Genomic DNA, 22990 nt, shown 5'->3' with positions numbered 1-22990 from the left:
ATTTTAATGAATCTGATTTGATTGGATTATGATTGATCCAGGAGGTTTCAAATTTTATAATCTGTTGCTTTTCAGATTAATTACTGAACAGCAGGTTGTTCAGCAAATATTCTGAAAAGCAACATATTGTACCAATTACATCTCCAGTGATACTTCAGAAACTGGAGATTTTATGGTCCGGTGAACGCGATTGTTTTTCTCAGCAGCAACATGCTCACTTTATGGGTGAGGAGTAAATCAGTGAGAGCTGTAAGCCTCCACTGAAGGAGCCTGAGGCCTAAAGCGCAATAATTTCATGGATCTTTGGATAAATCTGAGGGGCAGATTTATTCTTATTTGACATAACAGAATATGCAATCCTCTTTGTCTCCATAATGCTTATCTAGAGAAAATTGTTTCACATAACACAGAAAAGGTTCCTTTAATGGCCCTGATAATCTCAGCTGACATTGTCAAAGCTCAACATGTCTGAGATGACACATTGGAATAGAAGCAGCTAATGGGTCCACAGAGGTTCAGCCTGGCAGCCCCGAAGGACTCTCAAAGTTTAAAATAGACCCCACAAATTGGACAGTGTTAGTGTTGAGTGAAATTATTTACATGGAGAAGTTTTAGCACTTTTAGATGAAAAAAAAATAGATGAATCAATCAAACTTAGCAGAAATTAGCGATATAATAATGGTTACCATGTAATCACTGCCTTGTTAAGCATTGACCTCATTTTTTTCATTTGCAGTCAGGCTCCCTGAACTCTGCTGCTGTCAGAGCAGTTGTGCAGTAACCTTCTGAAGATGGTGGATTGTGTAAGTCTATTTTAAAGGGTTCATCTAACACGAAATCCAGCGTTTAATCTGTCTGTACTCTGGCTAAAACTGGTTCATGAGGACAGTGATAATCCTGTGTGTGTACATGGACTGTATGCGCGGGTGCAAGTTGGTTTGGGAGTCACTGAGAGTCAAGAGATGATATTTGTTGAGAGGCGATGTGGTGAAAAAATACCACAACATTTTTTCTGTTTCCAGCATAACAAAGAGTCTTGACAATCCTGTGGGTGCTCTCACAAACACCCACCCAGGCTCATCTGACGAGGAGCTGCATTATCTTAAAGAAAGGTCGTTGTCACGCCATGGGACTATGTTTTTAGTTTTAGTTTTAGGTTACGTTCTGATTTTTAGTTCATGTCTTGGTTTTGAGTTTTAGTCTTGCCGTTGGTTTTCCCCTCACTTCCCATGCTTGATAATTAGTTCATTCCCCACCAGCTGCACCCACTCACTAATCACTCACTCCCTATTTAGTTCCCAGTCTCCCCTGTCACTTTATGAGATTCTTGCCATCCTTACCCTGCTCCTGAATTTTCAACCCCTCATGCCATGCCACGAAGTCACTTTCAGGTAAGTATTTATCTATGCCATGCTTAGTCTTTTGTTTTGTTTTTCAAGTATTTATTCACAGTTAAGTTTTTTTGAAACCGGCTCTGCCGCGCTTTTTGTTTGTACTTTGTTTTTTGTTTGGGAAATAAACCAAGTTTTCTTTTGAAGTCCGCATCCGTGTCCTACCTTCCCCACACCAACCTGACAGTCGTGAGCTCGGATTTGGATTTCTCCTGTGGAGCTCATCCATTATGGTCCTCTGATCAAATGGCTTTTTTCTGCTATGTGCACATGTGTGTTATTCCAAACATATACCATTGTGACTGCATGCAGTGCACTGCATACTCTGTAAATGTTTGAGATAAATGGAGCTTGTTTATCAGTTTGTTAGGCTTGAGTGTTTCTGCCATGATATAATACTATATATCTGGTACAGCTATGACAGTGATGCACCGCACTCTGAGCCAGGTGGAAGAACAAACGTTTAAGAAACATGAAATGTTCTGTGATGCTGAGGGTAAAAAGAAGTTCAAAATAATGCTTTTAGTCACATTTCTCCACTGTCACTGTGAGAGTCCCAAGGCTTTAACTGTAAGCATGTTGCACAGAGATAATTCAGGTCAGTGGGTTGTTTCCCATCATGCCTCTATGATTCCTCATTCAGTACCTTAAATCATTCATCAATGTGCAGCCTGCAGTACTTTTAGCATCACACCTTTCAACTGAGGAACACTCTGGAGCCTTTTTTGGCACAAAGCCTTCCAGAGACCACGAGAGGGTCCCTGCTATAAAAGAGTGGACAAATAAGTGAAAAAATGTATATATATATATATATCATGCCCCATATTTACAGAAAAGCATGTCCAAAACATGGCTGTGGTACAATCATAGGAATTGCCATACAGTGGCAGACTTGGTGTTATATTGTCTGGTACATCATGCCAGATTATTTGCCATTTAAAAAAAAAAAAATTAACATCTTTATTGTTATTACCATGAGTTATCGATCTATTGTTGCAAAAAATGTCTGTATTTAATCCACCTTTGTATGATACTATACTGCAGACTATGGAATTGAATATTTCCATTGTTTGAATTCTGAGAGAATTAGCTCGGTTAGAAATGCAGTCTGCGTGGCTGGAATTCTTTTGAGGTATTTCTACCTCTGTGTCTGAGTCATGTTTCAAAGTTTGTGTGATTTCAGCACCTGGCAAGCTTGTTTTAACTTTAAAGTTCTGTTGTATTTGCATTTCAGCCACAATAAAACCTCACTTATTGATCATCGACCTTTCGCAGGTGCAGACGGATTCTGGTGATAAACACTGTAAGATATGTAAGTTAACGTGAGTAACATTGCTCAACCTGTTACAACGCAATGTTCTGCTGGAATAACCAGCATTTCTGGCTTTTACATGGATGTTACTTTGACACTTTCCACCCACCTACACATTTTTGCAAAACAATCACACCCTCCATGTGGCGATAGCGCTCTTGAGCAAAAGCCCCATCCGCAGAGACCCACTCCACAACCTGAAGGGACCCAAAGGACCTTTCACTAATTTCAGTTCCAGACACTCCAGTACACCCTCTATCCACAACCTCATTGGTCAGAGCAGTTTTGGTGGGAAAAGGAAGAACTAATGGTTTGAGTTAGGCACGTCATACTGTCATGGCTGACTGGTGTATATTTCCACAGCATTGAGAAGATACTTATTTGACATTTGTGGATCTTCTGCACTGCCACTACAGGGGGTCTGGATTGAATTTTTGCAATCATCGCACACCTCAGAACATGATTCTACATACACTTAGTCATTTTCTCCAAACACCTCCACCATCCTGAAGAACATAGCTAAAATGCTCTCATGGCATAAATGCATGCAGGTACTAAACGTGCACTTCTTATGGCTTGATGACTAATGGTCTCATCATTTCTAAAAAACAATCAAACTAAAATCCGGGTCCAGGTTGCAGGGGAACAGTCAAAGCAGAGACCCCCAGACCTCCCTCTCCCCAGCCCCCTCCACCAGCTCTTCAGGTGGGATGCAGATTCGTTCCCAAGCCAACCGAGAGATACAGTGTCTCTAGCAGGCCCTGGGTCTGCCCTGAGGCCCCCTCTCAGTGGGACAAAATAAAAAATTGATGAAAAATGATAACTTGGTTGACCACAATTGTTTTCTATACAGTCCATGCATCCTCAGAGTATTTCATTTTAGAAGTAGGAGAATTATAAAATCAATTTCAGCATAACTTCATCAACATCAGGTCACCATATGAAGTCAAAACTAATTTATCTGCATTTAAAATTCACACAAATCTTGGATGTTATAATGTAAATCGTGATTCATATTGTCAGGGCCTGCCCTTGAAAATAAAAAGTATTGCCAGTTAATTTGCTCTGGTGCATAGAGGCAGGATTTAGGCGAAGCCAGCTGCGCCTGCTGCTGAAACGTTCTGCAAGCTGTTAGTGTTTCATCCACCACCTGGCAGTCTATCAAAGAACACAGACAAAGAGCTCAGCTCACATGGAGTGTTAAGAGCTGTATCCACTAAATATTCAACACCTATCATTTGTTACATAGTAAGTAATCAAGTTGTGCCAGTAGCAACTGGTAACTAATTCTGGATAGCAATGTCTTAATCCAGTTAAGAAAAACAAAAAACATATAATATTGTAAGCTTATTGTGTTCATTTAACACAATTAAAACAAGCTGTACAATAACTTTAATGAGCCAATAATATTGTGAAACAAAAATTATAACAGTATACTGTAAAAAAAATCCAAGTAATATCTACTGCACCACTAATGCTTTGACTGCAGGTTTGCAATGGATTCGGCTAAAGCAGGATTTTGTGGAGAGAAGTAAGGATTATTTGATTTCCTATCTTTAAGCCAAGGGGAAAAAGGACAGCGTTTCCTGAATTGACCCTCAATGAAGGGTTTGCAACACAGCAATTATTAAAGAAACTATGCATTTGTAAATATCTCTGACTTTTGCAGAGCGAAAGAAAACACTGAGAAACAAGTCTGCTGCACCAACATTAGGGTGGACCGTTTCCTTTAGCCACACAAAAAACTTAAATTAATCACAAATAGCTCGTCATAAATGGATTTTTTTTCCCTCTCTTCCAATATTCCATGAAGTATCAGCAGAATGTTAAATGCTCATTTAGCCACTTACAGATCAAAGGGATTTCAAACAAAGAAAATCAAACAAATCATTCACCCCTTCATCTATTCTGGTAAACAATTACAACGGGATTTATTTCACTGAGTTTGCAAAATAAATTATTGGTTAATAGTCTGAGACAATGACGACGGAAGGTGTTGATACTTAAGGATGGTTAATGAATCGGTAACTAGCTTTTGAATAAAACATGAAACCTAAAAACCCTAAAAACAGAGTTACGAAGCAACAAAACCTTATTAGTCCCTTGTACTTTTTCGGGTTGTTTGTTTGTCAACAGTGAATCACAGAGGGTGTAATTCGCTACTCAAACCAACAGGAACACTACTTTAATATAATCATATCAACGGTCAAACAATAGGCAATAATCAGCAGTACACATGCTGTTGGTGTTTTCCACTGTCTGCCACGTGCAGCTGAGCCAGACAGCCTTATCGTGAGCATACCTAAGAGCAGATGGCACTTTTTACCCACGATTTAGGACCTTATTATGCAATCCTGGCACAATCCTGAGTTTCATCATTTGAGGAGATTAAACATCTTCCTTCTCTTTCAATCTCTATATCTCCCCTGCCTTTATCATCATACTCTCTTCATTGCCCCTGGTTGCTTGTGCGTTACTCTATGTCACGGGAGTTTCTGCAAAACCTCTGTGTGTACACAATGTGTGGCACAATGCGTACAAACAGTAGTTTATTCATTAGCTTTTTAATTCAAAATCTGCAAATTTTTGGAGACATGATTAAGTCGCAATGTTTGGTTACTTTGGCTACTGCAGAACTGCTGCCTGTACTGTTCTTATAGCCTAGCAACAAAGTCCCCAATGACTATTTAAAGACTGTGAAAGTACAAAAGCAGTTAGCTACAGACACAAACACACAGTAAAAAAAAAAAAAAAAAAAAAGGCTATTTTATTTATCAGTTCTTAAATTCTTTGTTGACGGAATATGGGCACTTTTTTAAACCACATCATAATTTCTCTCACATAAAGCTGTTGCCTGCCCAATATAAAAAAAAAGTGTTGTTTCCATGCTGTAATAAACAGATGATGCTGTGCATGTGCTTCCTCAAAATCTGTCCAGAAATTAATGTCTGTATCTGTGAAATCATCTGCCTGCTTGCATAAGGGGACAGGTGGCCTGTGTCAGATGTGCAAGCAAAGGTTTACACACACACAAACACACGCACTTGATTTATTGTCGAAAATTGCATTCTGACAGAACAATCTGAGTCATTCAGAAGCCGGCCATCGTATATCAAACATGCCGTTGAACATGAGTTCATGACCAGTCCACCAAAGAACAAATGACGTTCCCTCTAATCCAAGGGAGCTTTATTAGACTGTGCAGAGTAATTTTCATTGCAGCAGTCCTTTCACGTTTCTGTCAACTGACAGATATGGAGTGCATGCTCAAAACTTTCAGACCCATTTTGTTTTCCACCTCTTCCACATCTATGCAGCGTTACAGACTCATCATTAACTAGGTTAAAATTCATATATTTCCTCATTGCTCCAAAAGCAATACATGATGCCCCCAAATGAGCTATAGCATGCCTCTCTTCTATAAGTGACTTTAACACTTAACAACTTGGGTGGAGGACACCTGGTTCCTTTTCAAATTTGTTTGACATAATTGAGACGGCACTTGCTCTATCTATTTAGCAGTGGGTAGGAGGGAGAGAAATAATGGCATGAAAAAAAAAACATGTCCAAAGATCTGAAAGACAGAACGGTGTCAAGGCACCAATCTGAGGAAGGAGTAAAATGTTCAAAATTTTAGACTTTCTACATTTGTCTGCCCATTAAGACTAAGGAATCAGGTACAAAGTGCTTGGTCTGACGTGTGATCAACAAGGTCCCATGTGGAGATGATGTGGCGATCACCACAGTCTTCAACCAATCAAACCTTTATGTTCAAGCGGCCAGACATGAGCCCTTCTTCACTAAAAGGCATACAACAGCCCATTCTCTATTTGATGAAAGCCACTTAAATAAATCCCAGAAGATAAGAAGCTAAAACTTCTGGTCTGATGAAACAAAGACTGAAATATTTGGACACCACTGGGGACACAAGGCACCAAGCTTCACCTCATCAAAACTACCCCTAGCACAGTGATGGCGTCATCATTCTGTAAGGATTTTTTTCTTTTTAAGAGACAGGGAATGGGAGAGAAAGTCAGAAAATATAAATGAATAAACTTTTCCAAAGTGCTCAGGATCTCACAGTGTGGTAGATTTCTGCAAAACAACTGGAATGAACCAAGAAAACACAGAAGTGGCCTCAGGAAAGTGTTAAGAGTGACCAATCCCACATCTGGACCAGAAATCAGCTAAACATTTCTGGAGAGAGCTGAAAATGGTGGTGAACTGACATTGTCCGTTTCATCTGGTTGGATTTGAACATTTCGGCAAAGATGAATGGGAGAAACTTCCAAAGGAAATGTGTACCCAAGACTTGACGCTGTCATTGTACTCAGAGGCTCTTTGAGCAAGTCGTAAGTGAAGGGAACGGGTAACTTGTACCGACATGAAAAGGATGTTTTATGTCTAAGATATTTATAAAACACTCCTAAAATTGCTTTTGTTTTTGTCACTGCGGAGGGTAGTGTCAAGACTGATAAGAATAAAACAATGGTGAATGTATTTTAAGACGACGATGAAATATAACGAAATATGTCAAACTCAAAAAGGCCCCAAACCCTCTTTTTTTTTCAAGAAGGGAGCAAGGACAAATACACAATAAACCTCTATGTTTACACATCAGCAATATTAGTAACCAAAGACCTCCTTTCAGCTCAGCCCCAGAAAGAAAAATGGAGATAGGAGAGGGAGATTTTCCTCCCTTACTAACTAAATTCTATTGGCTCCCAGGTGATCGTGGAATCAAATGACAGATTTTTCAATTGGATCAGCGGTATAAAAGCATTTCCCCTAAAACAAAACAAAACACATAACTCGAGTCAGCTTTCAAACTCAGACACTCATGTGGTGATCCCGACTGTGTTTGACAGTGCTAATGATTTCAGAATTTTGCTTTCGCTGATTCTTTAGGCCATTATTCACCCCTTTCGCTTTAATTTTAATGGTGCACTTAGCAGCCACTGAAATACTGAGTGTTCCCTCTCAGCTGTAGCAAGATTTTCACATAAAGCTGATATCATCTTCTGCAGTGTTTCCTGTTGGGAGTCGTTTCTCTGCAGTGTGGACACGGAAATGAATAATTCCTAAAAGTAACACAATTCATAAGCTAGACCAGAATTCCAAACGTAATTCCAAGACTAAAGCTTGAAGAAAAACACACATTTTGTCCGTGTGTATGTTTCCGTAGCCAAAGGAGAGCTGCTCACACCGTCAGCAGACTCAGTCACGAGGTGCTCATCTCAGCAACCTCTCATGAGACCAGACGACACACCCTTCATACACCTCAACCAGGTACATTAATGCTCCCTGTTTAGGAGCCTAAGTTGGCATGAAAGAAATTAAGCTTTTCTCTTATTTTGTAAAAATTTGGACAGCAAGGAATACAAAGGATGAAAGTAGGAATAATTCTCTCTAAGGCACCTTATTCATTGTTCTAAAATCAATACCAGCCTAACAGTGTAACCGAGCTGCGCCGGAGAGACTTGGGATTTACTTACAAACTGGATGAAATGTGCACCAGTATGCAGAGGCCATGAACAGCACAGTTTGCTACATGTTATGTGTGAAATTATTGCAAGTCTAAAATGAAAAAAACAAACAATTGCACTGCAACGTAATGAGGAGTCTAATGTCTCTTATTGCTTTTTCAGTAACTGGCTGAGTGGAAATGTATTCTCCATCAGATGAATTGTCAAATTATTTTTTAAATCACGTCAAAACCCTCAAATGCTGCTTTTCTTGACAGGTTGCAGACACCTGGAAACAGGGGAGGGATTTTACTTTCAGCTCAAACTGCTCCTTAGGCACCAGAGCCTGAACCTTTTGAATCTGACCTGAAAGCAGCAGCCCAGCATGATATTAGTGTTTGGAGCTTACTTGTAAGGGTCTTTAAGGAGCTCAGTCAAAAGTGCACTAATATTAGCTCAGTTTAAATCACTGCAAGTTCCAACTCTTAGCAAACAATTGTTTCAGAAACCACATTGCTTAAAATGTGGAGAAATGTATTGTGGAAAATAAGCCTTTCACTTTATCATAACTGTGGTTTAAATTGCTTGTGGCATTTCAAAATGATTAGATTTCTGATTCAATTAATAAGAAAAACACAGCTTTATATCAGCTTTGGCTGGATTTTAAACAACAATGGCTTGATAAACAGAGTCAACACAACATAAAGTAATGAAACATGATTCAAAAGACACAGGGTTTAGAAACAGGCTCCATCTCTGCGTCACACGCACATCAAGCCTACACAGACCAGAACCTGCGAGTACCTTTTCTCATGCAAACTATTTTACGTGGGAAGAAAAGTCGTGCCTGTGGGTCACGAAATGTTCGCAGAAGTGACCAACCTTTCTGCTGCTTGAAGGACTGAATTGAGCCCGAGTGGTGCACCATGGCGGCGTTCAGTTGGTGTCCAACGTAATGAATCAAATGCTGCGTTTCGAAAAGCAAAATAGCAGAATACATGGGAAACTACGGTGGGCTGGCGTCGGTGTTAACTCGGCTCCCATCCTGCCAGACGATCTCACAAGCGATGCGCAAACCCCAGCGACACCTGTTTCAGCTCCGCATGCCCCCCCACCCCCACCCCCACCCCCACCTCTCCTCACCGCTCCTCCAACCGCCACCATTCACGGCTGTTGTCATGGTGACGGGTGGTAGGAGGAGGTCCGGAGATGGACCAGTCGTCCTCCGTCCTGATTTACTCCAGATAAGCTGCTGGAAATGACCGGGGAAGCGCATCTCAAATGGACCGACAAGGACAATGATTGGATCTTCAATCATCGCCGAGTTGAATGCCGAGTGTACGCTGCTGCACAGTGGAGTCATTGTTCTAAATCAAATACAAAGCATCAAAACTGATTTAAAAAAACGATGTTTACTTCTATCTAAAGCGTTGAAGGCCCATATTCATAAGTGTAGACAGCAGCCACACAACTACTAAATGAATAAAATGAAATAACATTTATTTAAAAAAAAAAAAGGGGCCAATAATGTAATCGTGGACCATTTGAGGCAGGAACCATCTGACAGGAAATGAACAATGTGGGTTTGTGAGGAAAAACTCCCAACAATCAATATCAGAACTCATTCTCCAGGGCTTCCAGCCCAGCTGCTGACACACTGCTGCTGGAGAGGCAGGGGATCCCTTGTCTGACAGTCAATAGTGTACCAGTCATGAAAACAGAGGCTGAGCAGGGAGTTTAAAAGGCTGCAGCATAGTTTGGTTACCTTATATGAAAACTGGTAGACTTATCAGTCGGGCTGGTTGAAAATAATGTAGAAGTGCCGAGCATGTTTTGGATTTGAAGCAGCTGAACAAAGAACAAATGAAACATTAAGTTTAGCTTTACTACATGAGTTTGTAACCTTGCTTTGTTTTGCTGGCTTGTTTGAAATGTATGGTTCTTTCAGAAGTTTATTGATGTTGTTAAATCTAGCACCTGCTATTACCTGAACATTTTACAGCAGTTTTTGACACTTTGTAGCTTTCACATGGGACACACTGTCCAGAAAATGTAAAAGGATGTTAAAGGATGCAATATCAAACACACAAGCAATTTAGAAAGAAAAATAAATGATTGCACTGTGTTAACCCAGCAAAAATGTCACAGTGTTTCATCTCACTGTACCAATCACACAGCAGAGCAGAAAGTTAACCACAGTGACCCTCTCAGTCTTTGCCACAGTCACAGTTTTCTATTTGATCTGTAGCCCTACTTTTGTACATCAATCTCTGTCTGTGGGGGTATTCAGAGAAGTGCTCTGGCATCTGTCATAGATGCAAATACCATCTGCTTTCCTGCAGCACAGCACGCCTCAAACCCTCCCACTGTTCTCATGTTTACTGTGGACTGGCATGTGGGCTGTGCATGCCAACCCCTTTAAAATGTCAGTCAACTACCAAGCAAACGAATTTCTTCCACGGGGTACCTAATGAATAAATAAGCTGGTCTTCCACAGCAGGAGACAGTCCCATTTAAAAGGGTACCTTTTTCATTCCTGGCTGTTAGTTTAAAGATGTAGGTCAGATGACAGAGCTGCAAAGGGGAGGAAGAATTTACACTAATGACATACTGCCACCCTGTGGAAAAGGTAGCACACTGAGCTGTAAGAATTCAGCACTGGGAACCACATGGATGTTTTGCATTATTCACTTCAGCCTAGATTCATCTAAATATACAATCATGAACTACATCTAAATAGATTCAGATCCTGATGTCATCTTTGAGCGAAAAGCCGAGCAAAAATTTGAATGTCGAAACTGAGTTTGCAGTCACCACAAAGAGCTGCATACAATTTAAAATGTTTTAGTCAGAGAAAAGGTTCCAAGCAAGCTTAGACACATTTAATCATATTGATAAATGATTAAAGCCCACTTCACTAATCTTCAACACATCTCTTGCTGCATAAAGATGGTTCTGAATAATAAAGACCTACAATGTCCACACAGTCAACTAAATCCCCGGTGATGTTGTGCTGTAAGGCTCAGCAGCCGTGGGATCTGCTGCTGCTGCTGCTGTTAGTTCAAAGGCACAAAGGAGCATTTACATGGCATACCAATGGACAACAAATAATTGCTTTCATCACTGAGGTACCATCATTTTCAGCAACTTACTGTTACAAAACTTGAATGATGGATCATATAAATGGTTTCCCTTAAAAATAAAAAGCTTGTCATCTGTGGACAAAGTACAAGCTGAAGTAACCTGTCTTTTGTTTGAGCAAACATTAAAAGAACAATTAACACCATACATAATTATATAAAACAAATGACTGAACCATCATGCTTGAATAGTTATAACAAGATAATGAATGTTCAAACTTTTGAGTTAAATTTTTTGTTTAACACCGAATTGTGAGATCGTTTCATCAACTAATTGTTTCAGCCTTGGTTTAGAATATTTGACGTATAGAAACGATGCTTCAGCCATGGTCTTGATTCACACTTTCTAGTCCGAGAGTGTGCATGTTGGTCATCATTTCTTAACCGCTAGTAATGCTCAATGGCAGAGTTAGTAAGACCATATAAGTAAGCACACAGTCAAACTCACTGGTGTGCTGGTCGGTCTCTGTCTCTGGGCCTCCAGAAAAGGAACTGCTGGCAAGCAAGGAGCTCCAGGACACTGAGTGGCTGATCGCCTGCCTGTCGGCTCCAGATGAGCTGAAAGTCTGATTCTCCAGCAGGGGGAGGAACATATTGTCCTGATAACATGATCCTGCAACACACACACACACATACACAAACCCACATAAATATTGATCAGAGATTTAATTTTGAAGCCTTTACACTGTCTCTTTAATTATGCTCAGACCTTTAATCCTTTGCAAATGGTATAAGTGGAAAAATGGGTCTTGTGTGTTCAAAGTTGGACTTTCTGAACCGGTCCAACTCTCAGCTCCCTCTCATATTACTGCACTCATACATTTTTAACACAACTTTAAAACTCCCTTTTGCCTTCTGATAATTTGCACTAATTGGAGACATTAAAGTCTCAGTTTCCAAAAAGAACTGCCTAACAGTTAAACTAACACACACACACGTAAACACGACTGATAGCACGAGATATGACTTTACTGGGAAGCATTTGTATTAATTTCCGACTATTTTAGCCAAAGCAAAAATAAGAGCTTAATTGTTTATTCCATTAGCATTTTAAACAAATGTGGATGACATGTCAAGTACTTCCCTGCTATTCTTCTTTCTTTTAATGTCTTCTTGAACTTGTTTCCATATAAAGGAAATGGTCAAAACAGGTTTTAATGCTACATGTTCGCTCCTTTGACCACGGAGAAACACAGAACAGAGGCTATACCGACGGCCAAAAAATAATCTAGAATACAAAAACTTGTTGTCAGTCTTAAAAGAGATCAGGGATGGTGAGGGTTGTGTTTAATATTTAACTTTTACATGACTCACCAACATTCAGTTTCATCACTGAACCGAACCCCTCCCACTGGTTCAACAACAACACATCCCCTCAGCATCTCTTCTTGACGGAGTCCACAGGAAAAGCACACTTTGTTGCCAGACATTGTGTGTGCAGTGAGTTATGGAAGGGCAACTTCCTGGAATTTTCACAATTTCAGTGAATGCCAGTAAAGAGATAATTACAGGTGAAGAGATTCTTAAAGACACTTCTTCGTGCTTCAGATGACTGGTCAGAAGAAACACTTAACGTAAATGTTTCCATTACAGCTGTGCAGGCTAAGTGCAATAATATACTGTCTTGGTGATATGAAAACTACTGAGACATTAGGCAGATCGATTGATGAGCAGGTACCTCCTGTGGGAACTTCCTGGCACATTGATTTTTTAAAACATTCATTTCAAACTCCTGGGTCAAAAAAATAAAAAATAAATAAATAAACAGCTATCCTGTGATGAGATGCGAGGTAAGTATGACTCCATTAACCGCGTGAAAGTAGAATTCATCCAACTATAAGGGTACCACATCAAGATTATTTGGCAAGCATTAGTATGCAATAATAATAATAATAATCTGCAACGCACATACAATGATGAACGCACATACAAAGTCAACAATGTCGGCTGCTGAAAATACGAATGGAATTCAGTTGGAGTGCGGCGAAGGTGCACATCCGTAGCCGTTAATTAAATAACAGCAATAAGAGTGCTTATCAGTGATAATACATGTAAGCAAAGGGGGATGCATTTCCAGTTTAGAGGGTGTTTACACTGCAGTAATTCCATTACATAAAAGTACTCTGAGTGCTTTAAGTTGCTGAAACAGCTTACATTAGTCAGCACAGATAACAGATAACAGGACTGTTTCTCCATCTCTACTTCAGTGTTGCGCATGTAATACACTGGGCTTATTCAGAGGAAGGCATTAAGAAGCCAAAAATGTCAGCTTGTAAACACTGCTTCGTTGATTGTGGTTTTAAAACAGCATTCAAACTTTTTAAAACGATTCCAAATGAATACATTAACTTCAGGCAGACTGATGTTGATTCGCCTGCGCCTGTCAATGTCCACCATAAGCTCCAGAGCCAAGTTTTCAAATACTCAAACAACCGAACATTATCCGCACAGCTCGACTCAGATGAAAATACTGTCCAGTCGACCAGGAAATAACAACAGCAGTAATTGTCTTATTTTTGCCTTGGCGGCAGTGATCATTTGGAGCAGCTGCTAGTAGTCAGACCATTTGTGCATCATAAAGTTCTCTGTAATGAATGATGTAGAATTTGATCAATTTTGGTGATAAAATGAACACAAAGTGCCCAATGTAATTATTATTATATTCAATGTTCAGGCATGACTGCTTAATCTCCATTTACATGAAAATGACATGAAAGAAGCACCACTGTGTGCGACTCACAGAAGCTTCACTAACTTGCATGTCCAGTCAGTATCACACTTCATAAATAAATTAAGCCTAATGGATCAGTTTTCATCAAGCAGATTGATTGAAACAATATGGTTCATGCACACTGAAGCTGTCTGCACTCATCAGTTCCGCACGTATTACGTTATTTTGCAAATGTTTTTATTCCAACTGACTGAACATCGAAACTGTTATAAATGAACTATAGGATGTTGAGTATATAATTAGTGTAGAATGACTCATAGAAGAAGTCAGTGAGAAAGCATTTAAGCTGAATATTCTGCAACACGTTACTAAAGAACAGCTCAAACACACTGAACCATTGATAATTAAGGTTAAACAATTGTATCATAATTAGATTTTAAAAAAGTCAAATAAAGTGTGCTGTAGTTACTAATTAATTTAGTTTTACTGTAGCTTATTTTGAGCATTCTGCTATTTTGCTTTCATTCAAGACCCAACTTTAAATTGAGTTTGCCTCTTTTAAAGGCATTTTACACCTACCTGAGGAGGTGCCATTAGGCTGTAACACTTTAATCTCCATTGCGTGAGCTCGCACCCTTCAGTCTCCCATCAATATGTTTCTGAATGATAACTTGTCCAGTATTCCCACAGTGAGCACTTCAACCTGTGAAATAGCCCCGGATACTGCAGTGAAGATGAACAGGCGAAGTTTGAAATGTTGATAGGCAAAGAGGGACACAACGTTAAACTCTCTGACGATTAATGGTAGAGTATTGATTGGATGGAACTGCTGCTGGAAAGAGCATCATTTTCCTCACACAGGGGTTTCTCCCTGGTTCATATTACAGATAACAAATAACAAGAGAAGATAGACTGCGCTCTCTGAAAGATAGGACTGACTGTATCCGCTTTCATAACTACAGAAATGCGGGTATTGTAATCTTTATTCATTAGGGGCAGAGTGGTGTAAAAAGAGAGTGGCGACACTCCCATAGACTTCTAAAGAAAGAAAGGAATGCGGAAGTCACGTGGGTCACGGAGACGCCAGAGTTCCAAACAAGGGGCGCAGCTCCGTTAACCTCAATTACTCGTCAAGAACGATTACTGGTAAGTTAATAAAATAACAGCATTTTAAACGTTTTTTACATTTTTAAGCATTATCTATCAGAAGTATACTCTTAGATATAGTTATTTTTACATTTGGTTACCATGAAACGTCGATGTTGATGTTAAAAATGTAATGATGTAATGATGATTTATGGACCTATAGCTTGGTAAAGGAGGCTAACGTGAGGTAATTAACGTGATCATTTCACTAAAGTCCATTAACTTTTTATTGTCAGGTTACATTATGTAAAGTTGTTTTGATTGTTAGGTTTTAAAACATTACCAAAATACTATGCCTATAGTAATAATACATTTAATAAATTTTTGGTATTTCTGCCGTATTTTCTCCGGTAAATTGATTAAAGCAATACTATGTAACATTTCTACCTTAAAATAACAGTTTGAAAAAAATTGTGCGGCTAGAATGAGTTTTAATATTACGATTGGCCTGTCTCATATGCCCTTCGGGGGTCTGAGTTGGAATAACTGCGCTATGTAACTTTGCTGGACCGGCCCGGGAGCTGAGCGGAAGTACTTCGACTTGCTTTCTGGCACACCTACCGCAAAAACAAAGAGACCCCTCTCACGCTCCCAGGTATAAGGCTAAGCTAGCGCAACATTGTCAGTACGATCATCATGGCAGAGGCACCGAAGAAACAGAAGAAGACGTTGACTGATGAAGCAAGGAGAGAGGCCGACAAAGCAAGAGACCGGACTAGAGTTGCTCTCGGAACAGCCTGTAGGGGGAGCTCCAGTGTTCGAATTACGGGGGGTACCGGGGGGGTCTGACCCCCCCGATTGAGACTTGATACCCCCCAAATGGGACTAAATTACACTTTTGGGGGGTACTGAAAAAATGGATCTATTATTAAAATCAGGTGTTGAAAATGTCTTGTTACTTAGTATTTTCAATGTGTACTATGAATAACCAAATAAAATGCGTTTTGGAACACCCCTTCAATGGACTGTACCACCAGCGGGCGTTTCGCATGTTCGCAGGCAGCTCGCGCATAGTCCAAAACATCGGCAGCACTGAGATGCAGGGTTTTGATACCCGTTAAAATGATGTTTGAGATGCGAGCGCGTGGATTTAAGGTGTCAAGATGGAGGTTTCCCGTGATTTGTTAAATGAAACTAACAAATCAGACTAATATTATTTCAACTTTAAAGCACTGAACTTACAAACACTCAAGACAGGTGACCGCCCTTCCCTTTCTCCCATGAGAAAAAAGTTAGCCAAGGACTACATCAGAGGAATTCCATCGAGTCAACATGCACAAGTAGGCTAGTCTCAGTTCAAAGACAGAGGCGGACTGCTCTAATCCAGAATACACCAACCAACATACTTGATGTCAGAAAATAAAGTACAAGGCTTATCATGTGTTTAAAGCACAATTGGAATAATATCCTTTAACTAAGTAAAAAGAAGGCAAATGGATAGTGTGACTCCACCAAGAAAGAAGCAAGGATAGCTGTGTCGAGCAAGAAGGCAAAAAGGATAGCATGCCCACATGTAGGAAAAATGGGATTCCTTACCATATGTCCGCCGTGACGAATATAGGATTAATCATAATTTTGACTCTGTTTGAAGCCATTTCATGTAGCAGCTAGCAGTATACCATGACTACTAGCACCACGGGGCTGTCTATAGCACTTTTCAATCTCAAGAAAAGCGCACACTGTTTACAGTGGACATTACAAGCTATGTTGAATTTGGCAGTTGTAGTCTGATAATTTACAGCTTGATTCTGTATGCGTCATTGGGTTCACTTTGCTGATTGACATTTCTTGATTGCGTCTCATGGGCACTACACAATGTAGGCTAGTTGCTAGTTTGCTAGTGGGCTTTTGGTAAGCCATACAGCTGGTTGAAGTTGGGTCGTTGCTAGGTTTAATATTTATGTATTATTCTGCATGTGTTGGTTCTGCTGCTGTGCTTGTTGCTAACTGGAAAGTTAGCAACGTCCTGCTGCAGCAACGTGTGTGAGACAAACTTTGGCTAGGTGGTTGAATTTGACAGTGCTGCGTGCAGATTTGAGCTGAATTCACCTGCGCAGCGCTGATTTTGCAGGGTTGCCAGATGATTTCCAAACATGCTCAAACCCCGCCTGGAGGCACTAAATCCAAACTAAACCAGTCTAAACTGAATTCTATTTATTTCTATGGCCATAGAGCCATATACAGATACAGAAAAACTCGCCCAATACCCATTTTTACCCGCAGACGGTCAAAACAGCCCAATCTGGCAACACGGAGTTTACGGAGACGAGTGCTTTGATGTGATCTTCCCGCGAACGTGGTCACTTGATTCATCTGAGGCTCTAGCAGGGAGTTTGCAAATGATAACGTATTGTTGTGTTTGCATATCATGATATTATCATGATTTTTTTTTTTTTTGGGGGGGGGGGGGGTGACGTCATCAATTGATCCGCAAAAAGTCCGACCCCCCCGAAGCCCGGTGGATAATTCGAACACTGGGGAGCTCCATAATGGGCTTTTTGAGAAGTTACATTGTATTGCTTTAAATTACAACATTTTTGGCATAGTGAGGCATTAGCTGACTAGTCTTTAATGAAGTAAGTTTTTTTCAGCATGACTTTGCAGCTGTGATAATGAATTTATTAATTTCTCTATTGTTGTTGTCAGGGTGGTCAGCAGATGTGGTAGTCGCTGCTGTCATGCTGCCATGGATCAACCCTTATTAGGGCTTCCGCCGATTTCTACAATGTCCAAACCCTTGAATTTGATCAAATACAGTTCATTGTTGCAGATTAATCTACCCAAGAGTATGACTAGCAGTAAATTAACTTCTTTATTAAGGCTTGTTTTACATTTTCCATGATGACATTTTATAGCCTAATAAAATGTTTGGTTTAAATCTGTTTTGTTTATTTTTTTTCACAACTGACACATTTATTTTGTCATTAATATGGTTTTAACCAGAAAAAAGTTAAATTCATATTTTAATCCATCCATCCATCCATTATACCCGCTGAATCCGTCGATCGGGTCGCGAGGGGGTTCATTGTCCATCTGACACCAGAGAGAACAGACAGACTGAATGACATCTTCTACAGATGGAGTGTTTGGGACAACAGGAGTAAGTCCTGGAAACAGACAGTAACATCAGGCTCTGTTGAAGGATGCAGATCTGAAGGTAAGCTGGACCACTGGCATGATTCAGTATAAAGGAGGACAAGGTAGGCCTATAGCTGCCTCCTGCTAGCATGCAGGGGTACCCTCTACGATTTTAAACAGTGATAAATGTGTCTGCCGCTCCAAAAAAGAAAAACGTTGATGAAATGCATCGTCGGTGAAGTGATCAATGCACATTATGGGTCATTATTTACCGAAAATTGCGTCGTAAATGTTAAAGTTATCGTTTTTGTGCTCCGTCCCGCTAAGACCCGTTCAAACTGACTGACAGCGCTGTGATGTTTGGAACTCCGGAGGCTCACATCAACCACGTGACAGCCCTAGCGGCGACTTCAAAGCGTGTCGCAACTCTGTATTACTCTATAGCTCTGATTAGGGGTTTCTTTTTGAATTTCCCCCATTGGGGGATGAATAAAGTATTTTTCTATTTTATTCTATGCAAAGCATTGGAGCACGTATTACTATTCTGTAGGCTTGTCATTCCTCTTATCGGTACGCAGTGCTGAAAAAAACCATAGATACATTCAAATGTGCGGTTTGATCTTGTTTTTGCAGTAATTCATGTCAGTGTTTACGAACTTTGCAAAAAAACAAAACTGCGAAAAAATTCCCCATACAAACCACTGGGAAACTGCCAAAGCAAGAGAGAAAAGGCAGTCTCCATTGGAGGCCTTTAGCTCAGGTAAACATAAAAGCAGGAACCATCCATTTTCTAAACCCGCTTAATCCAATTCAGGGCTGCATGGGGGCTGTAGCCTATCCCAGCTGCCTTTGGGTTGCCAGTCCATCAAAGGGCCACAAAGAGACAACACAAACAACTATTGACAGTTAGTCCTACGGTCAATTTGGAATCACCAATTAACCTCACATGCATGTTTTATAGACAGTAGGGACAGCCAGAGGACCCACAGAGAGCTCACACATGCACACCACACAGAAAGGCTCCAGCAGGGATTCAAACCAGGAACCTCCATGCTGAGAGGCGATGGTGCTAACCATCACACCACTGTACAGCCGAAAAGTCTTTCAAAGTTTAAAAGGGGTCATGGCAGGTTTGACTTTTGCTTACTGAAGTTGTACTTGATTCATATTTCATGGTATTTGTGAGGTGCCTTTTTTTTTTTAAGGAATATTTAGGATGGAGTGAAATGATGTCAAAAGCTCAAATACTGTGGTTGAAATGTCCTTGGGCAAGGCACTGAACCCCATGTTGCCTACCGATGCTTCCATCGGCGTGTGAATGTGTGTGATAGAGGAAAAAGCCCTGTGTAGCCTGTAAAACTGTATTAGAATAAGACGTGTGCATGTGTGTGTGAATGGGTCAGTGTGGCTTGTGATATAAAAGCTGCTTGAGTGGTAAACCGGACCAGAAAAGCACTATGTAAGTGCAGTCCATTTACTAAATCTTGACAGTGAAATCTATTCTGAGAACTTTTGTTTAAAACTTCTTTCATGCTCACAATTCCCTCTCCACTTCAGTGGTTTATACATCAAAACGTAGGCATTTATGTCGTCTTTTAACCCACATGACTGTCATTGCAACAGGCCTTACAGCTTTTCTATTAAATCGCCCCCAGAGTACAGAATGCAATCCCCCCAAAAAAGGGTAGAAAATTCCCATAGCAACCAGTGACTCGTCAGGTTCTCCTTCCTCAGTGAAACATCCCATAATCTCAGCCATGGAAGCCTCTATTCGTAAGATGTCAACGGGAACTCTAACATATGATGTGTAATTGACATAAACATCCCCATAGTCAACTCCTGTAGCATCTTTGTTTTATGTTGAAATAAAACTTTTTTTTTTTTCTTATGTGCTGGCTAGCTTCTGAAAATCTCTGGGACGTTAGCAATAATTGTTTTATGCGAACATAAAACTTTACGATACCCGGTGGAAAATGCAGTACAATATTTATATAGTTATTCTTCAAAAACTGGGCCTCCCATCTACTTCAGCTTGCTGTTGCCAAAAAATGTAATATTACAATATATGGAAATTATAAAGCAAACCAACCTTTCCAGCAGGGGGCAATAAAAGGAGGAGAAATAAATAAAAACAAAAACAATCAGCTGGTCAGTGAGAATCTGTTACGTTAGTTAAGCCAAAAAGCTGAATTGGTCCCAGCAGGCAGAAGCATAGAAATACGCTGACTGTCGATTCTAACAACAGGTAACTGGTGAGTAAACCGTTAAACATCACGTTAGCAGCGATATGCATTAAATACAAATGTTAAGAGCAGATACGGCATCTCTTTGCATTTGCTTGTACGGTGTAAGCTGGAGTGAAACTATCCAACAGTTTAGATGATTAAACTAACCAATCTGACAACACTTAGCTAATGTTGGAAAACATTAGGATGCCAAGACGTTAAGCTTAGATGATGAATGACTGCACCTACATCCTTAGGTATGAACTGTGTAAGTGTTGTTGTATCTAAACCAGTCGAAACTTAAAAGCTGTCTGACCAAATATTACGTTTTCTTTTCTTAAAGTGCTTTGTGTAGATTTGCTTAAAGTCCAACATAAACTAAGAACATGTGCAGGTAGGATGGTTTGACCGCAATGTGTTGTTTACAGTTACACACTGAGAAATATGTTATTAGTTGTGATGATCACGCATATTTTCTCAATACGACGATTGCATATAATTTGTACCGTCTTGTAAGAAAAAAAAGGTAGCATACATTCTCTTTAAATTTGAAAGTTTTACACGATGGACGGCGACAATGCGTGAAGACATTGCTCGAGATCAGCAAACTGCCAAAGCTTATGCTTTTCGTAGAGTTGCTGATGATCAATTAATCAAGTGAATTGAGTTTGCAGCACATCTGGTTCTCACGAAGACCAGATAAAAGAAGCATTGTAGAGTAATGAACATACAAGCTCATGTCCAAGAGACTGTCAGGTTTGGCTGGGCCACAGGGTGGTGCTGTGGGACCAGCTATCTCAGGAGGAGCTGAAACCCAAATGAGAAAAAGCTGGGATCAAACTGTACAAAAAGAAGAAAAAAGGCAGTCATCCCTACATTTACATAAACTTTTATTTCAGCGCACACTGTGTAAAACCCAAATCATTCAATGTTTTATTTTGGCAAATGCACCTCATTTGATTTGTGAATATACATCCATTTTTGCATTTCAGCCCAGCAACATGTTACCGTTCCCTCCCACAACATCACCGCAGTTCTTGATCCCTTAAAAACTCCTAAAAGCTGCGACACTTACTGAGCACTGGCATTATTAGCTTTTTTCCCCCACCCACATACAGCAGGAGGCAGCCTCCATCTGTACTTAGGTCATTTTCAGTGACAAACCAGCAGAATTAAAATAGGTCTCAGTCCTGGGTAGCGACAATCTCTGCCCAGGACTCATAACTCAAGAGGCAGCTGTGTGAGGCACGTGACAGTGCGAACCACAGAGGGACAGAGAGGAAACCATAGAAGAATACATTTACCAACATGCCCTTTCACACTTGGGGCATCTCCCACATAAGTAGCCTGAGCATGGGTCAAATTTGTGACACACCTTTTCTGGAAAACAAAGCTACAGCTCCTTGTCCTCTCTGGTACGGATTTTTTTACTTCCTACTTATAAAGGCAAGGCAAGTTTATTTGTATAGCACAATTCAACAACAAGGTGATTCGAAGTGCTTTACAGAGACATTAAAACAGTAGAAATAAAAAGCAAGATTTAAATCTTATACAAAAAAGAAAGATATAAGAACAATAGATAAAATCAGTAGTTAAAATATGATTAAGTTTTGATTTGGAGCTTTATTCAACTGCAGCTGAAAATAGGTGTGTCTTCAACCTGGACTTAAATACACTGAGTGTTTCAGCTGATCTGAGGCTTTCTGGGACTTTGTTCCAGACATGTGGAGCATAGAGGCTGAATGCAGCTTCTCCATGTCTGGTTCTGACTCTGGGAACTGATAAAAGACCGGATCCAGATGACCTGAGGGGTCTGGAAGGTTCATACTGGGTCAGGAGGTCACTGATGTATTTTGGTCCTAGACCATTCAGAGCTTTATAGACCAGCATCAGAACTTTAAAGTCTATCCTCTGATGGACAGGCAGCCAGTGTAAAGACCTCAGAGCTGGACTGATGTGCTCCACTTTTTTGGTCTTAGTGAGGACTCGAGCAGCAGAGTTCTGAATAAAGAGAAAATAGAGGAGAATCAAAATATAACATGGCATATTGATCATGTTTAGGGGTGTTAACAGAAAAATTATGTTATGTTGTATGAGTTTATTTACACGGAGATGTTGATGCTTTTCCATATTGCAGTTCTTGTACAACAGCTTCAATAAAGTTATAGCGCATCTGTTGTTGCCTTCACTGATTTGGGAAACATTTGGCAACATGATAGCATATACGTGGTAAGAATATGACAAACATGCTTCTCATTAGATTTAAAAACCAAACCCACTCAACTCACTGAGCAAACCTGAAGTTTGAAGATTAATCCGAACAGATGTAGCAGAAGCCTTGGGATCTTTAAGGAGCTGGAGGAAAGACATGTTGGGGATGGGAGGTGGGCTCGAAAAAAAGGGAAGGCGGTATCATAACTTCTTATTCTAAATCTGTGTAAAAACTGCATACATGGAGAATGATATCACATAGCCAAGAAACTGTTCAATGCGTTTTGCTTAAATGTAACAAATTATTTATTGTCATGATCTTTGTTTTTATTTATTTATTTTCTTTTGGGT

General features: G+C 40.1%; 1 protein-coding gene across 4 annotated transcripts in view; it reads right to left on the bottom strand.

Annotated features, from left to right (window-relative positions):
- The window catches only part of ano3 (anoctamin 3), a 37214-nt gene extending 27950 nt beyond the window's left edge, over positions 1 to 9264 (bottom strand). For all 4 annotated transcript variants that reach the window (XM_075470037.1, XM_075470039.1, XM_075470038.1 and 1 more), the window contains exon 1: positions 9051 to 9264. In XM_075470037.1, the coding sequence (XP_075326152.1) occupies positions 9051 to 9168 (118 nt within the window). In that variant the 5' untranslated portion in view covers positions 9169 to 9264. The remainder of the gene's footprint in view (positions 1 to 9050) is intronic.
- Positions 9265 to 22990: the final 13726 nt, after the last annotated feature.

Source organism: Odontesthes bonariensis, chromosome 7 (assembly GCF_027942865.1).
Source record: "Odontesthes bonariensis isolate fOdoBon6 chromosome 7, fOdoBon6.hap1, whole genome shotgun sequence".
In the NCBI taxonomy this organism is placed as follows: domain Eukaryota; kingdom Metazoa; phylum Chordata; class Actinopteri; order Atheriniformes; family Atherinopsidae; genus Odontesthes; species Odontesthes bonariensis.
The sequence above is the reverse complement of the archived record's forward strand: the minus strand, read 5'-3'. Positions and strand labels throughout refer to the sequence as shown.